Source organism: Crotalus tigris, unplaced genomic scaffold (assembly GCF_016545835.1).
Source record: "Crotalus tigris isolate CLP2741 ecotype Arizona unplaced genomic scaffold, ASM1654583v1 scf7180000024309.744930, whole genome shotgun sequence".
NCBI classification, from domain to species: domain Eukaryota; kingdom Metazoa; phylum Chordata; class Lepidosauria; order Squamata; family Viperidae; genus Crotalus; species Crotalus tigris.
The window spans coordinates 235,747-254,474 of NW_024100481.1; the positions used below are offsets into that span (position 1 = coordinate 235,747).

Below are 18,728 nucleotides of genomic sequence, written 5' to 3' on the forward strand. Positions count from 1 at the left end.
TGGGAGGGGAAAGCAGGGTGCAGCTTCAAGACACACCTGCACCCGGCCGGGGAGGCCTGCGTTCACACATGGACCCACAAGATACGGCGAGCAAACGGAGCCTGGGAAAAGGGGAGGTTTTATTGAAATCGAAACACAGCTAAACACATAAAACCGGCGGACGGAGGTCTTGACGACCCGGGTGCTGACCTGGCTTCACACAGACGGGGAGGGGGGAGCGGGAGGAGGGGGTTCTTAAAAAAAAAGCAAGGGAGGGGGGATGGGACGACGTGAAGCCGAGGTGGGGGGCTCAGAAGAAGTCCACATCCTCAGGGGCGTCCAGGTCCCGGTACTCCACAATGGCGCGAGGGTCTCCTCGGACCATCCTGGAGGAAGAGAACAACAGAGTTGGAATGGACCTTGGAGGTCTTCTAGTCCAACCCCCCCTGATCAAGCAGGAGACCCTACACCCTTTTGGACAAGTGGCTGCCCAGTCTCTTCTTAAAAGACTCCAGTGATGGAGAGCCCACAACATCTGGTGGCAAGCTGTTCCATTGGCTAATTGGCGGTTTCTCCTTAGTTCCAGGTTGCTTCTCTCTTTGATCCGTTGCTTCCTGTCCCGGGCCTCAGGTGCTTTGGGGAACAGGTGGAAACTCCTCTCTGCTTTGGGGCAGCCCCTCAGATATTGGAACACCCCAATCATGTCATTAAACTGGACATAACTGAATTCCTGCATCTGCTCTCTGTACATTTTGGCCTCCAGTCCCCTGATCCTCTTTGTTGCTCTTCTCTGCACTCTTTCCAGAGTCTCAACATCTTTTTTCTATTGTGGTGAGCAAAACTGGATCCGTTATTCAAAGTGGTGTCTCCCCAAGGCTTTATAAAGTGGAACTAACACACTTCACATGATCTGGAGTCTACCCCTCTTCATGCAGCCTCGGACTGTAGGGCCGGACGGAGTGAGCGGCCCACTCCTCCTGCCCCACGCAGGTTGGGGACCCAGCCCTGCCTCTCAGACAGGGGAGAGGAAGGCTTCCCTGTAGCTACCTGTTCCGTGGTTTATTCAGATAGCCAGCCTGCCCTCGGAAGGTGTCGTAGTTGCCCCGCCCGGCGGCATATGGGGCCGGGGGGTAGGGAGGACCACCTGGAAGAGACAAGGAGAAATCATGGGAATAACTAGAAAAGTTGGAAGGGTCCTTGGAGATCAACTAGTCCAGATTCTACACCAGGGGTCTTCAAACTTGGCCACTTTAAGACTTGTGGACTTCAACTCCCAGAATTCCTCAGCCAGCCCTGAGGGCTGGCTGAGGAATTCAGGGAGTTGAAGTCCACAAGTCTTAAAGTGGCTAAGTTTGAAGACCCCTGTTCTACACCTTTCTGGACAAAACACCTACTACACATAACAGATGGAAACTCCAGAGCCGTGTGTTTAAGTACACCAGACTTGGTGGCCCCGAACCCAACTCGCAGCCCTGCCCACGTTAGGGTCCCCTCCGTGGGGTCCTGGACGCGGAGCCCAGGCTCTCTGTGGGAGGCCCACTAGGGGAAGGGAGACCCACCCTGCCTTCCGCTGCCCAGGAGAGGAGCTGCCCCACGTACCTCCATATCCCAGGATGGGCGGGCGTGGCTGTCCGTAGGGCATCAGTCCCTGAGGGGCTTGCGGTGGGTAGGGCAGCCCCGGGGCCAGTCCTGAGGAGGGCAAAGGGAGGCGTTTGGCCCTTGTCAGAGGAGCGCCAGAAAAGCCGCCTGTGGGGGCAAGGGGGGGACGGGGGACGGAGGAACCAGCCGGGCAGAGAGGCCGTTTCCCCAGCTTGCTCCTCGCCCCTCTTTTAGGCTGCCGATGTGCTGAGAGCAGAGGCTGCGGCGTCCAGATGTGGGGCTGGCTAGGGAGGGGGGGCTCACCCACTCCCAGAACTCCGGTAGGGACCCGAAGGCCTGCCCCCCCCCCAACTCACCCTGCCCAGGGACGGGTGTCTGGTTCAGCTTGAACTCGGGCAGGGCCGGCCGCTTGGCGTCCATCAGGAAGTTGTTGAAAAAGGCCACTTCCTTTTTCACCTCCTCGATCTTCTCGGCGTGCTTGTTGAAGATGTGCTTGTGCACGAACTCGGGTCCCTGGCGGGGGGACAGAGGGAGGGGGTGTCAGGGGCCGGGCTGCCCGGAAGGGGACGGAGTCCCGGGGAAGGGAGCGGGGAAGAAGGAGGCGCACCTTGAACTTCTTCCCGCTGAGCGGGCACTGCCACTTGTCCTTGCCCAGCTCCAGCGTGTTGGCGGTGACGAAGTTCTCCACTTCCTGTTCGGGGTCCCTCTTGCCCATCTTGAGCGCCTCCTCCTCCGACAGGGACTCCCGCACGCTGAAGAGGGGCTGCAGCTTCTCCTCAAAGGTCTTCTGCCACTCGGCCACTGGGAAGGCAAGGGGTCCGTCTGGGGGTCCAGAGTCCACCAGCGCCAACGTCTGGCCGGTCGCTCCCACCCCAGACCCAAAGCCCCCACCACCGCACCACCCACGGGGCAGAAGAGGGTCAGATTCCAATTCTGGCCGCAGACCCCGTTTGGGGCCGGGGGCCTCTCGGACGGGAACAGGTGGGTTCCACAGCCCCTCTCCCCTTCCCCACCCGACGTGGAACGCGCTGCAGGGAGTCCCTGACTTCTTCCCACCAAGAGCCCTGGGGCTGCGGCGGTTAGAAGGCAGCGGTGTCGACGGCTAAATCACTGCCAGCTGCCAGAGGTTCGATCCCAACCGGCTCAAGGCTGGCTCAGACCCTTCCATCCTTGGCAGGTGGGTAAACTGAGGACCCAGATGGTTGGGGGGGGGGGTTTCCAAGAACCCCTCAGAGGGCTGTAAAGCAGCGCTGTGAAGCGATATATAAGTCTAAGGGCTGTTGCTAACCGCTCTCTGTTCAGCAACCGTTCAAAGTTACAACGGCACCGAAAAAAGGACCTACTGCCATCCTCGCACTTGCGGCCGTTGTGGCCCCTTCAGTCACATGATCAAAATTTGGGCATTTGCCAACCGGCATGCCTGCATCAGGGCTGCCACCTGACTGCCATTTGCAGCCTTCCCAGCCAACACAATTGACGCGGGGAAGCCCGATTCGCTCAATGAGGGCCGGATCCACTTACCGACCACAGTGATTTGGCTGACCAATTGTGGTTATAAAAAAAAAAAGGCTGTAGGATCAGGTGCATCTCCCTTAACAGCCACAGAAATTCTGGCCGCAACAACAGCAGTCATTAAGCCGAGGACTGCCGTTGTGTCTTTCTAAAAGCAGCCGCAGAGCGGAGGGGGGTCCGTCCAGGATACGGGACTGATGGGCAGAGGGTCAGGCGCGAGAGGTACCTTCGCGGTGAGTGACACGGTTGGGGGGGATGGGGCCCCGCACGTGGATGATCCCGCAGCGGTTGGGCATCTCGTCCTCGTTGAGGTACTCGGAGGTGTTGTAGTAGTCGACCGAGTGGACGATGCGCAGGTAGAGGAGCAGCTTGTCCAGCACCTGTGGGGGCCCCGAAGGGAGAGAGGCTCAGCCACCTGCCGGGCCCCCCCTGGGAGGGGGGGACGGCCATCGCTGATCCTCCTGGGCAGGGCTCACCTTGACCAGCTTCTCGTCCCTCTCCACCGTGATCTCGGCCGGGTTCCCCTCTGTGGGAGCCTCCTCCGAGGGCTCCCCGCTCCGGCCCAGCAGCTCCTCCTCCTCCGCACTGACCTCCTCGATCAGGTAGTCGGTGATGTTCTTCAGGATGGGGTTCTGGGAGGGCAGGTTCTGGGAGAGGAGGGGCACGGGGTGAGGGGCAGCCCCGACCCCTCCGGAGCTTCGGCCCGGTGGCAACTGCCACAACCGCAGCCCCCTCCCGCGGGCAGAGACCCTGTCCTCGTGCAGGCAGTCCTCGACTTACAACAGTTTGTTACAACAAATTGACCTATGACGATTATTACTCCCATGTATGACCGTTGCAGCATCCCTGTGTCGTGTGATCAAAATTCGGGCACTTGGCAACCGACTCATACTTATGACGGCCGCAGGGTCCTGGGGTCACATGATCCCCCAAGGAAAGTCCAGGGGAAGCCAGGTTCACTTAACAACTGGGTTACTATCTTAACAACCGCAGCGATTCACTTAAGCACCGTGGCATGGAAGGTGGGAAAATGGGGCAAAACTCATTAACAACCGCCTCGCTTAGCGATGGAAATTGTGGTCGTACGTTGAGGACTGCCTGTCTGCCGATGACCCCCCCCCCAAGGCCTCCCAGAGACTCACCGAGACCGGGGTGGGCAGCTGGGCCTCCTCGGCAGCCCCCCAGAGGCGGGTCCGGCCATCCAGGGCGTGGATCAGCTTGGCCGCCAGCTTGATGTCGTTGCGCAGGATCTGCTTGTGCTGCGTGATGCCATTGACGTTGCGGACCCGGCGTGTGAGGTCCCGGTTGACCCCGGGGCTCAGCTCACAGTCCCGCAGCTAGGGGGGAAAGAGGCCATGGGGGGCAGACACATTGGTGAGGCTGACAGCCCCCTCTCCACCCTTGTACAGGGCACCTGCCTGACCCAGAGCCCAGGCCCTGTTCCCTGCCCTGCCCGCCCAAGTGGGGGGAAAGACGGGCTGATTTTGAGGGTCAGGCCAGGGGCGCCGAGGGCAGCCTACGCTGCTCCACCTCCACGCACCCCCTCCTCTTTTACCCGAATATTCTGGAGATTCCAGCAGATTTCCTTGATGTTGACGGTGCGGTCAAAGGTCACCCAGCCCCTGCGGAAAAACCTGGAGACACGAAAACGGACGCTCAGAGGGGAGACTGTCCGTCAGTCCACGAGGCAACTCCCCTCCCCCCTTTTGCAAGGGGCGGAGCCTGCACTTCCCCCTCCCTCCCAGGGAGACTTTATGGGTGCTGCTCAGTAAGGGAAGGGGGGGGGCGGAGGACCCGGCCCCTCGCAGTAACCCAGCAAAGTCAGGCAGCTGAGTTGGGTTCCTCCCCTTCTGGATTTTAAGAAATGACCAAGGAAACATTTTCTTTCTTTCTTTCTTTCTTTCTTTCTTTCTTTCTTTCTTTCTTTCTTTCTTTCTTTCTTTCTTTCTCTTTCTTTCATTCTTTCTTTCTCTTTCTTTCATTCTTTTTGTTTCTTTCTTTCTCTCTCTCTCTCTTTTTTTCTCTCTCCCTCCATTCCTTCCTTTCATTTTCTTCTAAAACCACATTCCAGTTTTATTTAACACTTGGTTTAAGACTGATATTTATAATATCTTTCTTTCTTTCTTTCTTTTTCTTTCTTTCCTTTCTCTCTCTTTCTTTCCTTTTCTCTTTTTTCTTTCCTTTCCTTTTCTTTCCTCCCTCCCTCCCTCCCTTTCTGTAAAATGAACCAGATGCCCATTTACCGCAGGGGTAACTCTGGGTGGCTCACAATCCTATTTTGTTCCCGGTCTGAGCCTTTTATCACCTGGGGATGCTTTGCCAAATTAAGAGGGCAGAGCTGCAGCCGAGCGCCCTGCCTGGGAAGAATTTATTTCTGCACAAATATTCACTGCGTCAATAAAGCTTGGCCTAAACTTAAACAATCACACGTGTTGTATGTGTGTTGGGGAGATGACAATTTACCTCCGCTCCGGCTGAGGGTCTGAAAGCGCCACTCTCATGAAGCCGGGGTACCTTTTGAAGAACTGGGGGAGCAGAAAAGACGCGTCTGTTGAGACGGAGGCACAATCCCGTCGCCCGTCCCGGCCTCCCCCAGGGCCCCACTCACCGCCACGATCTCAGCCTGGGGGATGTTGGGGGCGATGTTGCGCACAAAGAGAGAGCAGGTCTTGTGCAGGGCGCGAGGCTTGGGCTCCCCCTCCTTCTCCTTGCCTTTGGGGGAGCACTCCCCGTCCTTCGGGCCGGCTGGCTCCTCCTTGGGCTTCTTGTCTGTGGCCACACAGAACACACAGCTGCCGCCTTCAAAAGCCAGGCCACTCCGTCCGGGGCCCAGGACCCCCGGGACCCCCACCCGAGAGCCTCTCCTCACCTTTCTCCTCTCCTTGGGGGCGCCCGCTCTCAGAATCGGTGTCAGACTCTGAAACACTCCCCTCGTCGTAGCTGTCGTTCCCGCTGCGCTTCCGCTTGTGCCTGGTCTGGAAAGAACAGGACGTGGGCCCTGGTGCTTCCTCGGGGCCAAAGACCCTCCCCCCCCATGGGCACACTGGGGCCCCCTCTGAGGAAGGTGGGAGGTTAATAAGGTTGGAGAAGGAAGGGAATGGAAGGGAGGGAGGAAGGAAGGGAAAGAAGGAGGAAGGGAGAGGAGGAAAGGAAGAAGGGAGGGAGAGAAGGAAGGAAGGGAGAGGAGGGAGGGAAGGAAGGAAGGAAGGGAGAAAGGGAAGGAAGGAAGGGAGAAGGAAGGGAGAAAAGGAAGGAAGGGAGAAGGAAGGAAGGAAGCGAGAGGAGGGAGGGAGGGAGAGGAGGAGGGAGAGAAGGAGGAAGAAAGAGAGGGAGAGAAGGAAGGGAGAGAAGGAAGAAAGGAAGGGAGGGAGGTTGCCACAGGCCTACCTCTCTGTTGGAGGATGCAGTGTGTGTGTGTGTTTGTGTGGGTCCCCATGTCCCTGTTGCTCCCCCCACCCCAAAAGAGCTGGAAGCCAGGGGGCCTGCAGGGGTTCCCACACTGGCTGGCTGAAGCCCCCTCCTCTTGACCCTTCAGAGGGTGGTCCTGGGACACACCAGGCTATTTCTCTCCCTCAAGATGCCCGACCTCACCCCGTCCGGCTGGCCTCCCTCTTCCGCTTCTCTCCCTTGCACGCGTCCAGGTCTGGCGGTCTAGCGGGGGCGGAGGGACCCCTCCCCACCTACCTTCTTTGGGTCCTTCTCTGGCTCCTCTTTCTTCTCCCCCTTTTTCTCCTCCTCCTCCTCCTCCTCCTTGCCCTTCTTCTCCGCAGCTTCCTCCTCGGCGGTCTGCGAGACAGAGGGGGGGGCTGCCCGTCAGAGACCGGGGGGAGGGGGGAGAGAAGGCCTGCCCACGCCCCCCAGGGCTTCTCCCCTCTCTCCCCACCTTGGCCTTCTTGGCCTCCTCCTTCTTCTCCTCCTTCTCGGAGGGTTTCCGCTCCTGCTCAGGCAGCCGGTTCTCCTCCTTCTTCCCTGGCTCCGCCTTCTCCTGGCGCTCCTCCTCCTCCTCCTGCTCCAGGACCTTCAAGTCGTGCTCTGTCCCGCCTTCCATCTTGATGACCGCTGGGGAAGCGAGCCTCGCGTCGGACGGAGACCCAGGACTCCTCCTGTGAGACGCAGCTGGCCCTCCGCCCTCCCTCAAACTCTGGCCCTCCAGGCATCTCCCCGACAGAGAAGGGCCCTCCGTCACCAAGGCTGGGACAGCCAGGAATAAGCGCCGCTCTTTCTGGGCTTTGGGGGGCCCCGGTGCCGGCGCAGCCTGCCGCCTCTGGGCGAGGAAGCCACCTACCGGCATCCAGGACCTTAATGATGGCGTTGGCCTTGTCAATGTCCAGCTGCAGGCCCTCACACCAGCCGTTGTCCATCAGGTAGAGGAAGACGTTAAGTCGGTTCTGGAGAGCGTTCTGGGCCTCCTGTTTCCGTCGCCCGGCTTCTTCGGGGTGGTACTTGGACCGGAACCTGGACAGGGTCCAAGCAAGGAGGGGAGGGAGGGAGGAGCGGAAACAGAGAGAGGAGGAGACAGGCCTTAGCCGGAGAGGAAGGGAGCGCGCTGCCCCTCGGGCACCGTCCACACATGCAAAGCTCAGGGCAGGAAGTGGCAGGGAGGAGGAGGAGGGGGCCTCTGGGGGGAGGGGGCACCTGGAGACCTTACAAGAACCGCCCAGAGGCAGGCTGTACTCGACACTCAAAAATCCTGGTTAACGGCCCAGTTGTGCTGTGCAGATCTCGGGGGGGGGGGCCTCTCCTGCCCACGGGGGCAGCCAGGGTGCCACCACCACCTCCTCCTCCTCGTGTTTTCAACGTAGCTCCCTTGCTGCCTCTCCTAATCAGCTCAGGGGCTCCACCCGGGCCACGTGTGTGCCTCCAGATGCTTGAGAATGCCCACACCCATCATCCCCACCCAACTTGGCATCTGGGGAGAGGGGATGAGAGCAGTTTCCCATCACATCTGGGGCACCAGGTGCTGCTCTCCCCGAGCAAAGGCAGACTTGGGTGGGGAGGGAGGGGAGAGGAAGTGCATCGCATCCCATCCCTGGCTCCGCTCTGGACCCCCCTGGATCTCAGCCCCCCCCCTCCTGGCATCCTCGTAGAGCTGGGCCATTCTGGGAGCTGAAGTCCAAAGGTCTTAAAGGTTGGGCACCCCTGGCTTCTAAGGCTTGCTTGCAAGGCCCTACTGCTTCCCACCCAGCCCTGGTCTCGCCCCCAGACGTGGCCCACCCTCAAGCCTGCCCCTCCAGGCTTCCCCAGAAGGATCACCACGGTGAACCTTGCTGGAGCGCCTCGGTCAGAGAGCTGCCGCCTTCTGTGGGGAGCTTGCGCCCTCTGCTGGTTGGGCTGGGGATAGGCCCTCTGCTAGCCCTGGGCGCCAAGCCTTACGGGGAGGCGCCGGTGGAAGCAGCAGGCAAGGGGCAGCAGGAACTGGACGGGAGGAACTGGGTGGGCACAACCAACGCCAAAGCACGCCTTCTATCGCTTGACCTGGCCAACCGGAAACGAGCCCTTAGAAATGTTAGTTTTCTTTCTCTCAGCTCTGATTTAAGAAGACAGAACACGTCATACATACACTGAGGGAGTTCACACTGCGAGCCTTCCAAGTGAAGAGAGTTTTCTTCGGCGGATTTTAAGAAAAACCACCCGGATTTAGGAACATTGGAATCTCTCTCTCTCTCGTGCTGGGGTGCAGGACTTGGAAAAAAGAGGAGCCAGCCTGCACAACCCTGGGCTGTCTACCTCCTACAGGTTCACATTCAGCTAATCACTGCATTGTGCACAGTGAAGGCCCTGACTGGCTAAGCTACGAAGGAGAAAAAAAAAAATCATCACTACCAGCAGAGAGAGGAAGGAAGAAAAAAAACAAAAAACCAGATTCAAGGCTCTTGGGTGTTTTTTGATTTATTTATGGATTCTCCCGGCTGAGGACGGCTGAATTTTGGAGTCTCCTGCGAGAGGTTCGTGGGAGGAGGGGGAGAAAAGGCTGTGTTATTACAGTTAACATCCAAAACAAAAGGAAATTAAAAAAAAATACTATCAAGGAAATAAAAAGCGGTTAAAACCAGGAGAGACACAGGGTACATCAGATCCCCCCCCGCCCCCAGAATGCAGAGAAACAGCCTCCATCCTTCAGGCCTTCTCTTGTGCCACTGTCAGGGCAAAGGACCCTCTAATTTGGGGGAGGGGGAGGCCTTGCCCATCCCCATAAATACCCCCTTGCCCGCCCCCCCTTCCACGGCCTGCAAGGTTCGCTTCCACACCCCAAGGCGTGAGTTTTTCCCAGGGATGGAAAAACATGAAATTCGGGGCTGTTGCTTCCCAGCCTGAGGTGTCCTCTGCAGCCCCTCTCGGCCCCCCAAGTGACCCCAGGAGCTTCCGAGGAGGAAACGGCCGCAGAGGCCAGCCGCCGGAAAGCCTGTCCTGTGCTTTGGGCTGGGAAACAAGAGGCCTCTTTTAATTTTTCCCTGGAAGGACGAGCCGAAGGAACCCGATGCTCTGAACGGCCAACGTGGGCCTAACCCTGGTTCTGAACTGAGAAAAAGGATTTGGGGACACCCCACCTTGGTGACCTGGTTAGAAGCCCCAGTGCTGTCAAGGATTGATAGAGCGTTAATTCTATCACATTCCTTGCGAGCACCGGCCCTCTTTTTCGTGTGGGGCACGGAGGGTGTGTGGAGGGGGGCAGTTTTGAGCCGGGTTCCGGGAGTTCTAGCACCTCCCTTTCCCGGAGGAGCAGAACGGCCATTCAAGGCGATCCTAATTAGCAACTCTTCCCGTTCTTCCCCAGCTATGAATGCGCCCACGAGAGGAATCCTTTTTTAATTCTGTGACTGCAATCAGGATGTCGGGATAAATTGTTCAGGAACGGTAAATGAGATAAGGGCAGTCCTTGACTTACGACTATCCGTTTAGTGACCGTCCCAAGTTACAACTGCACTGGAACAGAATAGAAGCTGGAAGGGACCTTGGAGGTCTTCTAATCCAGCCCCCTGCTCAGGCAGGAGAACCTATACCGTCTCAGACAGGTGATTGTCTAGGCCAGGGGTAGGCCACCGTGGCTGTTTTATGACTCGTGGACTTCAACTCCCAGAATTCCTGAGCCAGCCACGCTGAGGAGAAAGGAAGAGGTTTCCAAGCTGAGCCAGGCTGGCTCAGGAATTCTGGGAGTTGAAGTCCACGAGTCCCAAGGGGGCCATAGTTCCCCCATACTGGCTCAGGAATTCTGGGAGTTGAAGTCCAAGAGTCATGAAGGGGCCATAATTCCCTCATGCTGACTGAGGAATTCTGGGAGTTGAAGTCCACGAGTCATGAGGGGGCCATAGTTCCCCCATACTGACTCAGGAATTCTGGGAGTTGAAGTCCACGAGTCATAAAAGAGCCAAGGTTGTCTGGTCTTAAAAACCTCCAGTGATGTTTTTCACACTTATGACCGTCGTGGCCATCCCCCTGGCCGCATGATCAAAATACTTACGACGGCCAGTGTCCCAGAGGGGTCACGTGATCCTCTTCTGCGACCGTCTGACCAGCCAAGTCAAGGGGGAAGCCAAGTTCACTTAACAACTAGGTTAAGGAAGGTCGTAAAACGGGGCAAAATTCGCTTAACAAATGTTTTGCTTAGCTACATGAATCTGGGGCTCAGCCGTAGTCGTCAGGGTCTGCCTGCATAAGGGTGAGCCACCTCGTCTATCAAGCCAGACTAGTATTGTGGTTAAGGCAGCAGACCCGAACCCAGAGAGATGGCAAGTTCAAGTGCCACCTTAGGCACAAAGCCAGCTGGGCCAGTCACTCCCGCTCAGCCCTCGGAAGGAGCAGGCCCTTTCGGAAACCTCACTGACGAAATCACAGGGATTCGTGATTTGCCGGGAGTTAAAGCAACTCTTTCCCGATTGCCCAAAAAAAAAAGGGGGGAACCCCCCGTTATCTTTTGGCAACTGGAAGAGGCTGGGAAGCCAAGACCCAGCCTGGTTTGCTTCGCCTGCCAACTCGGCAAGGCCTCGGGTGGGGCAAATGGACGGCTTCTCTCTCTCTTAGCAACAGAAACAGGCTCAACCGCAGTCATAAGAGGAGGACTGCCTGTGTACTGCTGAGAGCAGCCAGGATGGGTGTGGCACTGAGGCCCAGGAAATAAACAAACAAGCATTTCTAAATAAACAAACATTTCTTTAACCTGGTTAAAGAGCAGGTGTGTAAACCCGGAAGCAACCAATGCCCGGCACACTTGCCTTATTGCCCGCCCTGAACTGGCAGTGCCTGGGAAAGTGCCCTCCCTCCCTCCCCTCCGAGGCGGGCAGCCCAGCCCACGAGACACGTACCACTCTTCGTCCTTGTGGGCCACGAAAAAATTCTGCATCTGCTGGCGGCGGAAATCCAGCTTGTAATCATTGTAGCGCTTGACGGCTTCTGTCTCGTCCACGGAGTCCTCCAAGGAGAGGAGGAACTCCTTAAAATTCTTCATGACGGGCGGGGCGATGCCCAAATCCACTTCGGCAATATTCCCCAGCCTGGAGGAGGGAGAAAGAGCAGGGGTCAGTGTGGTCTCTTTCCGTCGTTTCAGAGGCCAAGAACGCACAAGTTAATTGAAGGCGGACACGGTAGAGAGAAGATGAAAAGCATCAAAGCAAGAGAAATGCTGAGAAAATTAAAACGGTGTCTATACACCAGGGGTATAAGACTTGAGGGCTGGCTGAGGAATTCTGGGAGTTGAAGTCCACAAGTCTTAAAGTGGCTAAGTTTGGAGACCCCTACTATTGGGTTCAGCGATTAAAGTACCAAATAAAAAAGCAGGAGATAGTGAGTTCCAATCCCACCTTAGGCATGAAAGCCAGCTGGGTGACTCTGGATCAGTCCCTCTCTCTCAGCCCGACCCACCTCACAGGGTTGGTGTGGGGAAAGCAGGAGGAGGCAGGCTTGTTATATATGTTTGTTGCCTTGAGTTATTTGTAAAGTAATAAAGGTGGGAGATAGGTAGATATAGACAGACAGATGATAGAGATAAATAGATAGCTGTAGATATAAATAGCTGCATATAAATATAGATATATAGAGATATATAGTACATAGGTATATAGACACATATAAATAACTAGATATAGATTAGATAGATGAGATACATAGAAGATAGATAAATGTAGATAGACAGACGTGATAGACAGAGAGATGATAGAGGTGAGTGATAAGTAGATGTAGATAAATATAGAGATATGTAGGTCTTTGGTTATTCGGGTTTTCTCCCACGTCAAATTGGAAGTTTCTTGGCGACGTCTCGACGAAGTCTCATTCGTCATCTTCAGGCTGGTGTTTTCGGCTTCGTGCTTCTAGCATTGCTCCTAGAAGCACGAAGCCGAAAACACCAGCCTGAAGATGATGAATGAGACTTCGTCGAAATGTCGCCAAGACACTTCCAATTTGACGCGGGAGAAAACCCGAATAACCAAAGACCTACATACAAACAACCGTGAAAACCTCAGAAAACAAATATAGAGATATAGATATATAGATATATAGTAGATACGTGTATATAAATAGATAAATAACTAGATATAAATACATGTATAGATTAGATAAATATGAGAGATACACAGAAGATAAATGTAGATAGATAAATAAATATATAGAGAGATAGACAGATAGATAGATACCGATAGGCGAACAGACAAAAAAAGACAAATAACAGGCTACTTTAGGAAAAGAAACAGCAGACAGAGAAGCCCCTCCCCCCCCAAGTATCTGCTTACCTGGCTTGGATGGGGAGGATGTGATGCTGTGTCACGTGCATTTCAGGGTGTGCCCAAGGCTGGGGAGGCCCGTAGGATGGGCCAGTGGAGACCCCGCTGTAAGGCATCTCATAGCCAGTGTGATAGGGGTCTGCCGTGTGCTCGTCCCTGGAGAATGAAAAATCAAATCCTTTTGTGCATACTCAAAAAGCAGCCCCCTTTCTCAAGAGAGCCTCAGCTCCTTGGTACAACCCCTGCGGGGAGACCCCCAAAGCCCACCTAATACATATCATTTGCTTATTGTAAGGCACATTCACATCATATTTCAGTAAAAAGGAAGACAGGGTAAAACACAAAACTCAGAATATAAAATCTGAAACCTGAACAGGAAGATTGCAGGCAAATATTTTTTACTTCATCTGTTGCAGCCAGGAAATCAGCAAAATCTGCATTATAGGCTCTGTTTGACGCCCTGTCACCATGTGTTAGTTAGCCCCACAGCCACAATTCGGTGACGGTATTTTGCCCCACTTGTGGAGAGCATCTGCCGTGGCCAGTGCGGTGTTCAGCCTAATACAAGACAGCGCCAGAAGACACAGCAAGAGAACCCACCAATCCCGCCTCATGCGTTTCTGTGGCGGACTCAGCTCGTGACGAGGGGGAGAGAACCGCTCCCGTCTGCTCCGGTCGTAATCTCGGTATTCCCCTCGGCTCCGGCGTTCACGGCCACGGTCCCATTCCCTAGCGGAAGGAAAGATTTCAGAATCTGCATCATGCTGTCGCTGCCTGGATTCCTTGCAGCATGTTGCAAACAGAAGGCTTAAAACCATTAAACCTCCCCCGTGAACTCAAGAAAATGAGGTTCAGAAACCAAATGCCTTTCCCAAGGAGTCTGTTTTGACTGGCTTTCTGAAAGTCATTCGAATTTCCAGGCGTAGAGAGTGCAGCTGTATTATGCAGGTTTGGTGGCTAGCAAACCCTGGATACTTTTCTGCCTACTCAAGGGGGTTCTTCATTGTATTTGAGCTTGGTGATGTTTTCTTGCAGTTATTTCATTACCCAAATTAGGTAATATTATTAATGCTAGGAAGGCACCAGAGGGAAGGACAAGAAACAACCGTTGGAAACTGACCCAAGAGAGAAGCAACCTGGAACTAAGGAGAAACTTCCTGACAGGGAGGACAATCAACCCGTGGAACAGCTTGCCACCAGAAATCGTGGACGCTCCATCACTGGAGGTTTTTAAGAAGAGACTGGACAGTCACTTGTCTGAGATGGTGTAGGTTCTCCTGCTTGAGCCGGGGGGGCTGGACTAGAAGACCTCCAAGGTACCTTCCAGTTCTATTCTATTCTATTCATGAGAAGGAGATGAAAAAGAGAATATTTTTCTTGCCATGCACATGTATCCATAACCCAAACTAGACTGTTGTTTCTCTGTGTCATATACATGGGTATATGCATAATTCTGTATTTGTCCTTAATATCATTAAAAATGCAAATCCTGGGCATATCAATAAAAATATAAGAAAAACGAATACCAGGATAAAAATAAACAGGACCGTTTAATATAAACAAGCCTGTGAGTAAAAAAGTTACTTACTGAGCTTTCATCAGCCAAACTACTGATGTCACCAGAGTTAAAATGCTAGGTGATTAGGGAGCTTGCCTATATACAGCTGCCTGTCTCTGCGCCCGGCTCCTCCAGCGCTATGTTACTCTGAAATGTGTTAAATTGATTCTCATCTGGCAGCCTGTTGGTGGATCTGATGATTGTAGCTCCCTCTCCCTGATCCTGCAAGGAACAACTATTCAGATGTTCCTGCTTCATACTCCCCCCTCCTTTTTTGTCTCTCCTTCCAAGCCGTTCGTTGTCTCCTCCCATAGCAGCTCTTGCCACCTCACCTGCAGCCCTATCACTCCAGTCCTGCCAGCTGCCATCTCGTTGTGGTGTCATAATTCTGTATTTATTTTTGTCATATTTATGTAGTGTATATTGGACGTGGTGACCCTTTGAGAGGTGTAATGTAATGAAATTTAATTTTAGGTATGCCGGTTAGTGTACATTCAAAGTGACAATAAAGTTGTTATTCTATTCTCTATTCTATTCTTCTAAAGCAGGGGTTCTCAACCTTGGCAACTTTAAGACGTTGCCAAGGTTGAGAACCCCTGTTCTAAAGAGAAGAAAAAGATGAAGAGGAGAAGGAGGAGAACTGTGGGGTCCTTGGTACTCTCAGAGCTGGGTGGTTTTCTTGCAGATGTTTTATGATGCAACTAGGGAACATCATCTGTGCTAGAAGAGAGGGGGTTTTGCAGAGGGAAGGAGGGAGGGGGGAAGGAGGAGGAGTTGGAGGAAAAAAGGACCGTGGGGTCCTGGGGGGGGGTCTCTGAGCTGGGTGGTTTCCTTGCAGACATTTCATGACCCCCAAGAAGGGAAGATCATCAGTGCTAGAGAGGAGGAGAAAAGGACTGTGGGGTCTTGGTGCCGTCTCAGCTTGATGGTTTCCTTGCAGACGTTTCATGACCCAACTAGGGAACATCATCAGTGCTAGGAGGGAGGGGGGATTGTGGAGAGGAGGAAGAGGATCGTGGGGAAGGCCTCCTTGCAGACCTTCCATGACCCAACCAGGGAGCCCCCTCCGTGCCAGGAGGGAGGGAGGGAGGAAAGGGAGTGGGCTTACATTTCTAGCCCGGATGACGTCCCCCAGTTTGGGCCAGGGAAGCCCTGCAGGGAAACCCCCCAGCTCAGAGACCCCCACCCTCTCGGCCCTGCGCCTCAGTTGCTCCTTCTCCAGGGCCTGCCCAGCGCCCCCCCTCCCCAAAAGCAAAGAGCCGCCCCTCCCTCCCCCCACCTGTCGCTCCAGTCGTCGCGGCGTCGGTCGTCCCGCTCCCGAGAGCGGTCGTAGTCGCTCCTCTCGCGCCGGAACTTGTCCCGCCGCCTCCGGTCGTACTCGTCGTCGCTGTCCGCCATGTCGCTGGGCAGAGAAGCCCCTGGAGAGCGGGGGGGGATTAGGCGGGGGGGCGGCCGGGGGGGAGGGAGGGGGGTCCCCCGAGGCGCCCTTCCCCGGGTGGGGGGACGGGGGACGGGAGGGGGGTCGAGTTGAGGCGGGCGCGCTCCTCACCGGCGAGCAGGGGCGGCGCGGCGGGCTCCAAAACGCGGCCTCGGCGGCGCGGTCACCTCGCCGGAAACCCGCTGCGTCTGGAGGACGCACTTCCGGCCCCGCCTCCAGCCGTGAGTCCAATGCGCCGGAAGTCCCGCCAGAGGGAGGCCGGGCCAAGCGTAGTTCTTATCCGCGAGGTGCATTTTCAAACACATCTCGGTTCTTATCCCGCGGGACGCTCGGGAGTACAGTTCCCATCATCCGCAGCCACGTGGGCCAAACTGGAGGAGGGGTGGCCGCAGGGATGAAGCCGGGAGGAGAGAGAATGGCTCAGAAGGACGCTCTAGCCCCAGAGCTCTACTTCCGGGGAGCGTTCGGGCCAAGGGCGTTTCACCATAGAGGCGAGAAAAGTCTAGAGCGGCAATTTAGAGTGGACTAGCCCGCCAAAGCGGCGACCGGAGAGCTAGGAAAATTAGAGTTATCTCCCCGACCCCCGAGGTGTCATTGACGGGTTCCTTCAGCCCGGGGTCGCCGCTTCCTGCCCACGTGGAGGGAGGCGGGACTTCCTGCGCTATTTTCAATTTTGGGATTTCTCTCCCTTTGCGCTTTGCAAACTTGCCTCCCTGCTCCCCTTCCCGTTGCAATCTTGAGAAGTAAGAAATTCTGCTTCCTTTATTGCGTCTTTAGGTCACCGTCTTTGTACCACTTGGTTAATCTTGCTTCATCTGCAAAAAGCTAAGCAGGCACAGATCGGGCTTGTACCTGGATGGGGCACCACCAGGAAAACCCAGGGCTTAAAGCTGGAAAACTTGAAAAAAGAAGTGCCAGGAGGCTAAAATGGCGAGCCACTGGCAGACCCCAGAGATAAAACTCCCACTGAGAGGCTTTGCCCACCTCATCCCAAAGTCAGTCCACAGACCTCGGATGGGACCCGCACACCCTTCTCCCCTCGGGGATGCTCACCCTTCTTGGCTCTCCAAGGATTCGAACTCAGAGGCCACAGAAAGGACAAGCTCGCCCCTGGCCTGCCAACATACCGTATCCTGCAAATGTCCCAGGATAATGTAGCACAGGGGTCGGCGCTTTTATGACTCACGGACTTCAACTCCCAGAATTCCCCAATGTAGCAGGATCCAATCCGAGTCAGTCACCGGGATCAGAGGTTGAGTCTTCCAAGCTTCTGATGCTGGAGCCCATCCTCAAGGAGCTTCTGTCTCTCTCCAGAATAATTCCCTATTCCTTGCAGCCAGAGCAGTTTAGCAGTTTCCAGTGGTGGTTTTGAGGCTGATGGGCTTGTGAGTTCCTAGACCGGATAATGGCTGGTAGCTCAGCAGGTTCCCTCCAAGACTCTTATCCTCTCTCAAGGCTGCTTCTCTGGACAGCAGGAGTTGTTAGTTGGGACAGCATCCTTCTGAGAGTTCCACCCCACCCCCCAGCTATGAGATAAATGGGGGGCAGTTGCCTCACCCGAGTGACCCAGCTGCAGTCCAGCTGTTGGGGAGGGCCTGCAGAGGGTACCCATGACCCTGTTTGGCCAGATGCAGAAACCACACAGCATGAGGATTCTGGACTCTCTTGGAAAGACCCCTTTGAGGGCAGGAAATTTAGTTGCTCGGCTTTGGGGGGGGGGGTTGCAACTGGCAGGAAAACATCGCTTTCTTACAAAACTACACATTAGTTCGGCTTGTGGCAAATTGCCCGGGATGGTAATACTTTTTATTCAGCAGTTCCACGCTAGATGGCTAGGGAAAAAAGGAGTGGTGGGCTTAACACACAGAAGCTTCCAGGCGTCCCAGCGGCCCACGCAGACGCCGCGACCCCGCTGGCTGCAGGCGCACAAAGACCCCCGGTCCCCTCGCTTCTCCTGGTAGGAAACCGCTTCAATTCCTCATGAAGCCCCCCCCCCCGTGCCCGGCAGGCTCCCCCATCCCACCCTGGGGCCAGGTCGTCCTCTCTCCTTCGGTTCCTGGCCCCGGGACGCCGAGGCTCCGGAAAGCAGGGGATGGCAGGGCAGCCCAGGCCCGGGAGGGAGCCGGTGTGGGGCAGCAAGCAAAGGAAGACGCTCATGGCTGTAAACGTGTCCGAGGGGGCCGAGAAAACGCATCCCCCCGAGTCCCTGAGGGCTGCCGGTGCCGGGACACCCGCTCCATCGGCCGCTAGCCTCCCAGGCGGATGCTCTGGATCATCTGGAAGATGGCTGGCAGGGGAGAGCCGGAGGGGAGAGTCACGGGCAGGTAGGGAGGACCCCCCCCCTCTTCCAAGCCCCCCTCCCCAGAGCGGCAGGGCGCTGCTTGGCAGACGGGCGCCCGGGCTCCTGGCCGCGTACAGAGCGCCCAAGAGGCCCCTTGGCTGCCCCCGCCTCACCTGCGCCCTGCAGGTGAGCCCGGCCCGTCCTCCCCCGGCTGTCTCAGCGGCCCTGGGGGGGGGGAGGCGGCGTCCGGGCGGGGGTCGCGCCTACCTGAGCCGCAGACCACGAAGACGAAGAGGGCCAGCAGCCACGGCCCCACCGGCGCCCTCTCCTCCGGGGGGCTCTGGGGGGGAGAGCGGTGCGTGAGGGGGGGAAGCCGCCCGGCCCGCCCCTGCCCCGCCTGCCCGCCCGGCCCCCGCCCCGTACCGGCGCTCGGTGGGGCCCGCCGCGCTGCGTGATGCTCTTGCTGTGCCGCTCGTTGGCCACCTTCATGCGCTGCACGCCGGGCATGGCGAGGGGCGAGCGGGGGCCGCCTGGCTGTCGTGGCGCCTCCGGCCGAGTCCTCGCCGCCTTGCCCCCCCCCCGCGCAGGCGCAGCGCGCGCCGCCCGCCCCCCCCCCCACGCCTCCCCTCCGCAGCGCAGCCTTATCCA

The 18,728-nt window shown here is 56.3% G+C and overlaps 2 protein-coding genes across 2 annotated transcripts; both read right to left on the bottom strand.

The window, feature by feature from the left end:
* Window positions 1-99: 99 nt before the first annotated feature.
* SRRT (serrate, RNA effector molecule) lies at window positions 100-16,065 on the bottom strand. The gene is made up of 20 exons (XM_039324776.1): window positions 15,911-16,065; window positions 15,641-15,779; window positions 13,404-13,532; window positions 12,813-12,959; window positions 11,391-11,579; window positions 7,376-7,545; window positions 6,974-7,149; window positions 6,775-6,876; window positions 5,960-6,065; window positions 5,699-5,859; window positions 5,554-5,615; window positions 4,646-4,724; window positions 4,233-4,427; window positions 3,567-3,737; window positions 3,317-3,470; window positions 2,186-2,379; window positions 1,935-2,091; window positions 1,579-1,668; window positions 1,027-1,123; window positions 100-365 (listed from the first exon to the last, which is right to left on the bottom strand). The coding sequence occupies exons 2-20, from the start codon at window positions 15,757-15,759 to the stop codon at window positions 290-292; spliced, it is 2,574 nt and encodes an 857-aa protein (XP_039180710.1). The 5' UTR covers window positions 15,760-15,779; window positions 15,911-16,065; the 3' UTR covers window positions 100-289.
* Window positions 16,066-17,567: 1,502 nt separating this feature from the next.
* LOC120299701 (stress-associated endoplasmic reticulum protein 2-like) lies at window positions 17,568-18,663 on the bottom strand. The gene is made up of 3 exons (XM_039324778.1): window positions 18,504-18,663; window positions 18,348-18,420; window positions 17,568-18,086 (listed from the first exon to the last, which is right to left on the bottom strand). The coding sequence occupies exons 1-3, from the start codon at window positions 18,585-18,587 to the stop codon at window positions 18,046-18,048; spliced, it is 198 nt and encodes a 65-aa protein (XP_039180712.1). The 5' UTR covers window positions 18,588-18,663; the 3' UTR covers window positions 17,568-18,045.
* Window positions 18,664-18,728: the final 65 nt, after the last annotated feature.

Bases quoted from the DNA above. Each gene is read 5' to 3' on its own strand.
- SRRT (XM_039324776.1), bottom strand. From the start codon at position 15,759: ATGGCGGACAGCGACGACGAGTACGACCGGAGGCGGCGGGACAAGTTC. The intron at 11,580-12,812 runs GTAAGCAGATAC...TCCCTCCTCCAG, and splicing joins ATCCTCCCCATCCAAGCCAG to GCTGGGGAATATTGCCGAAG. The intron at 4,428-4,645 runs GTAAAAGAGGAG...TTTCCCCCCTAG, and splicing joins GGAATCTCCAGAATATTCGG to CTGCGGGACTGTGAGCTGAG.
- LOC120299701 (XM_039324778.1), bottom strand. From the start codon at position 18,587: ATGCCCGGCGTGCAGCGCATGAAGGTGGCCAACGAGCGGCACAGCAAG. The intron at 18,421-18,503 runs GTACGGGGCGGG...TCTCCCCCCCAG, and splicing joins GCGGGCCCCACCGAGCGCCG to AGCCCCCCGGAGGAGAGGGC. The intron at 18,087-18,347 runs GTAGGCGCGACC...CTCCCCTGCCAG, and splicing joins CTTCGTGGTCTGCGGCTCAG to CCATCTTCCAGATGATCCAG.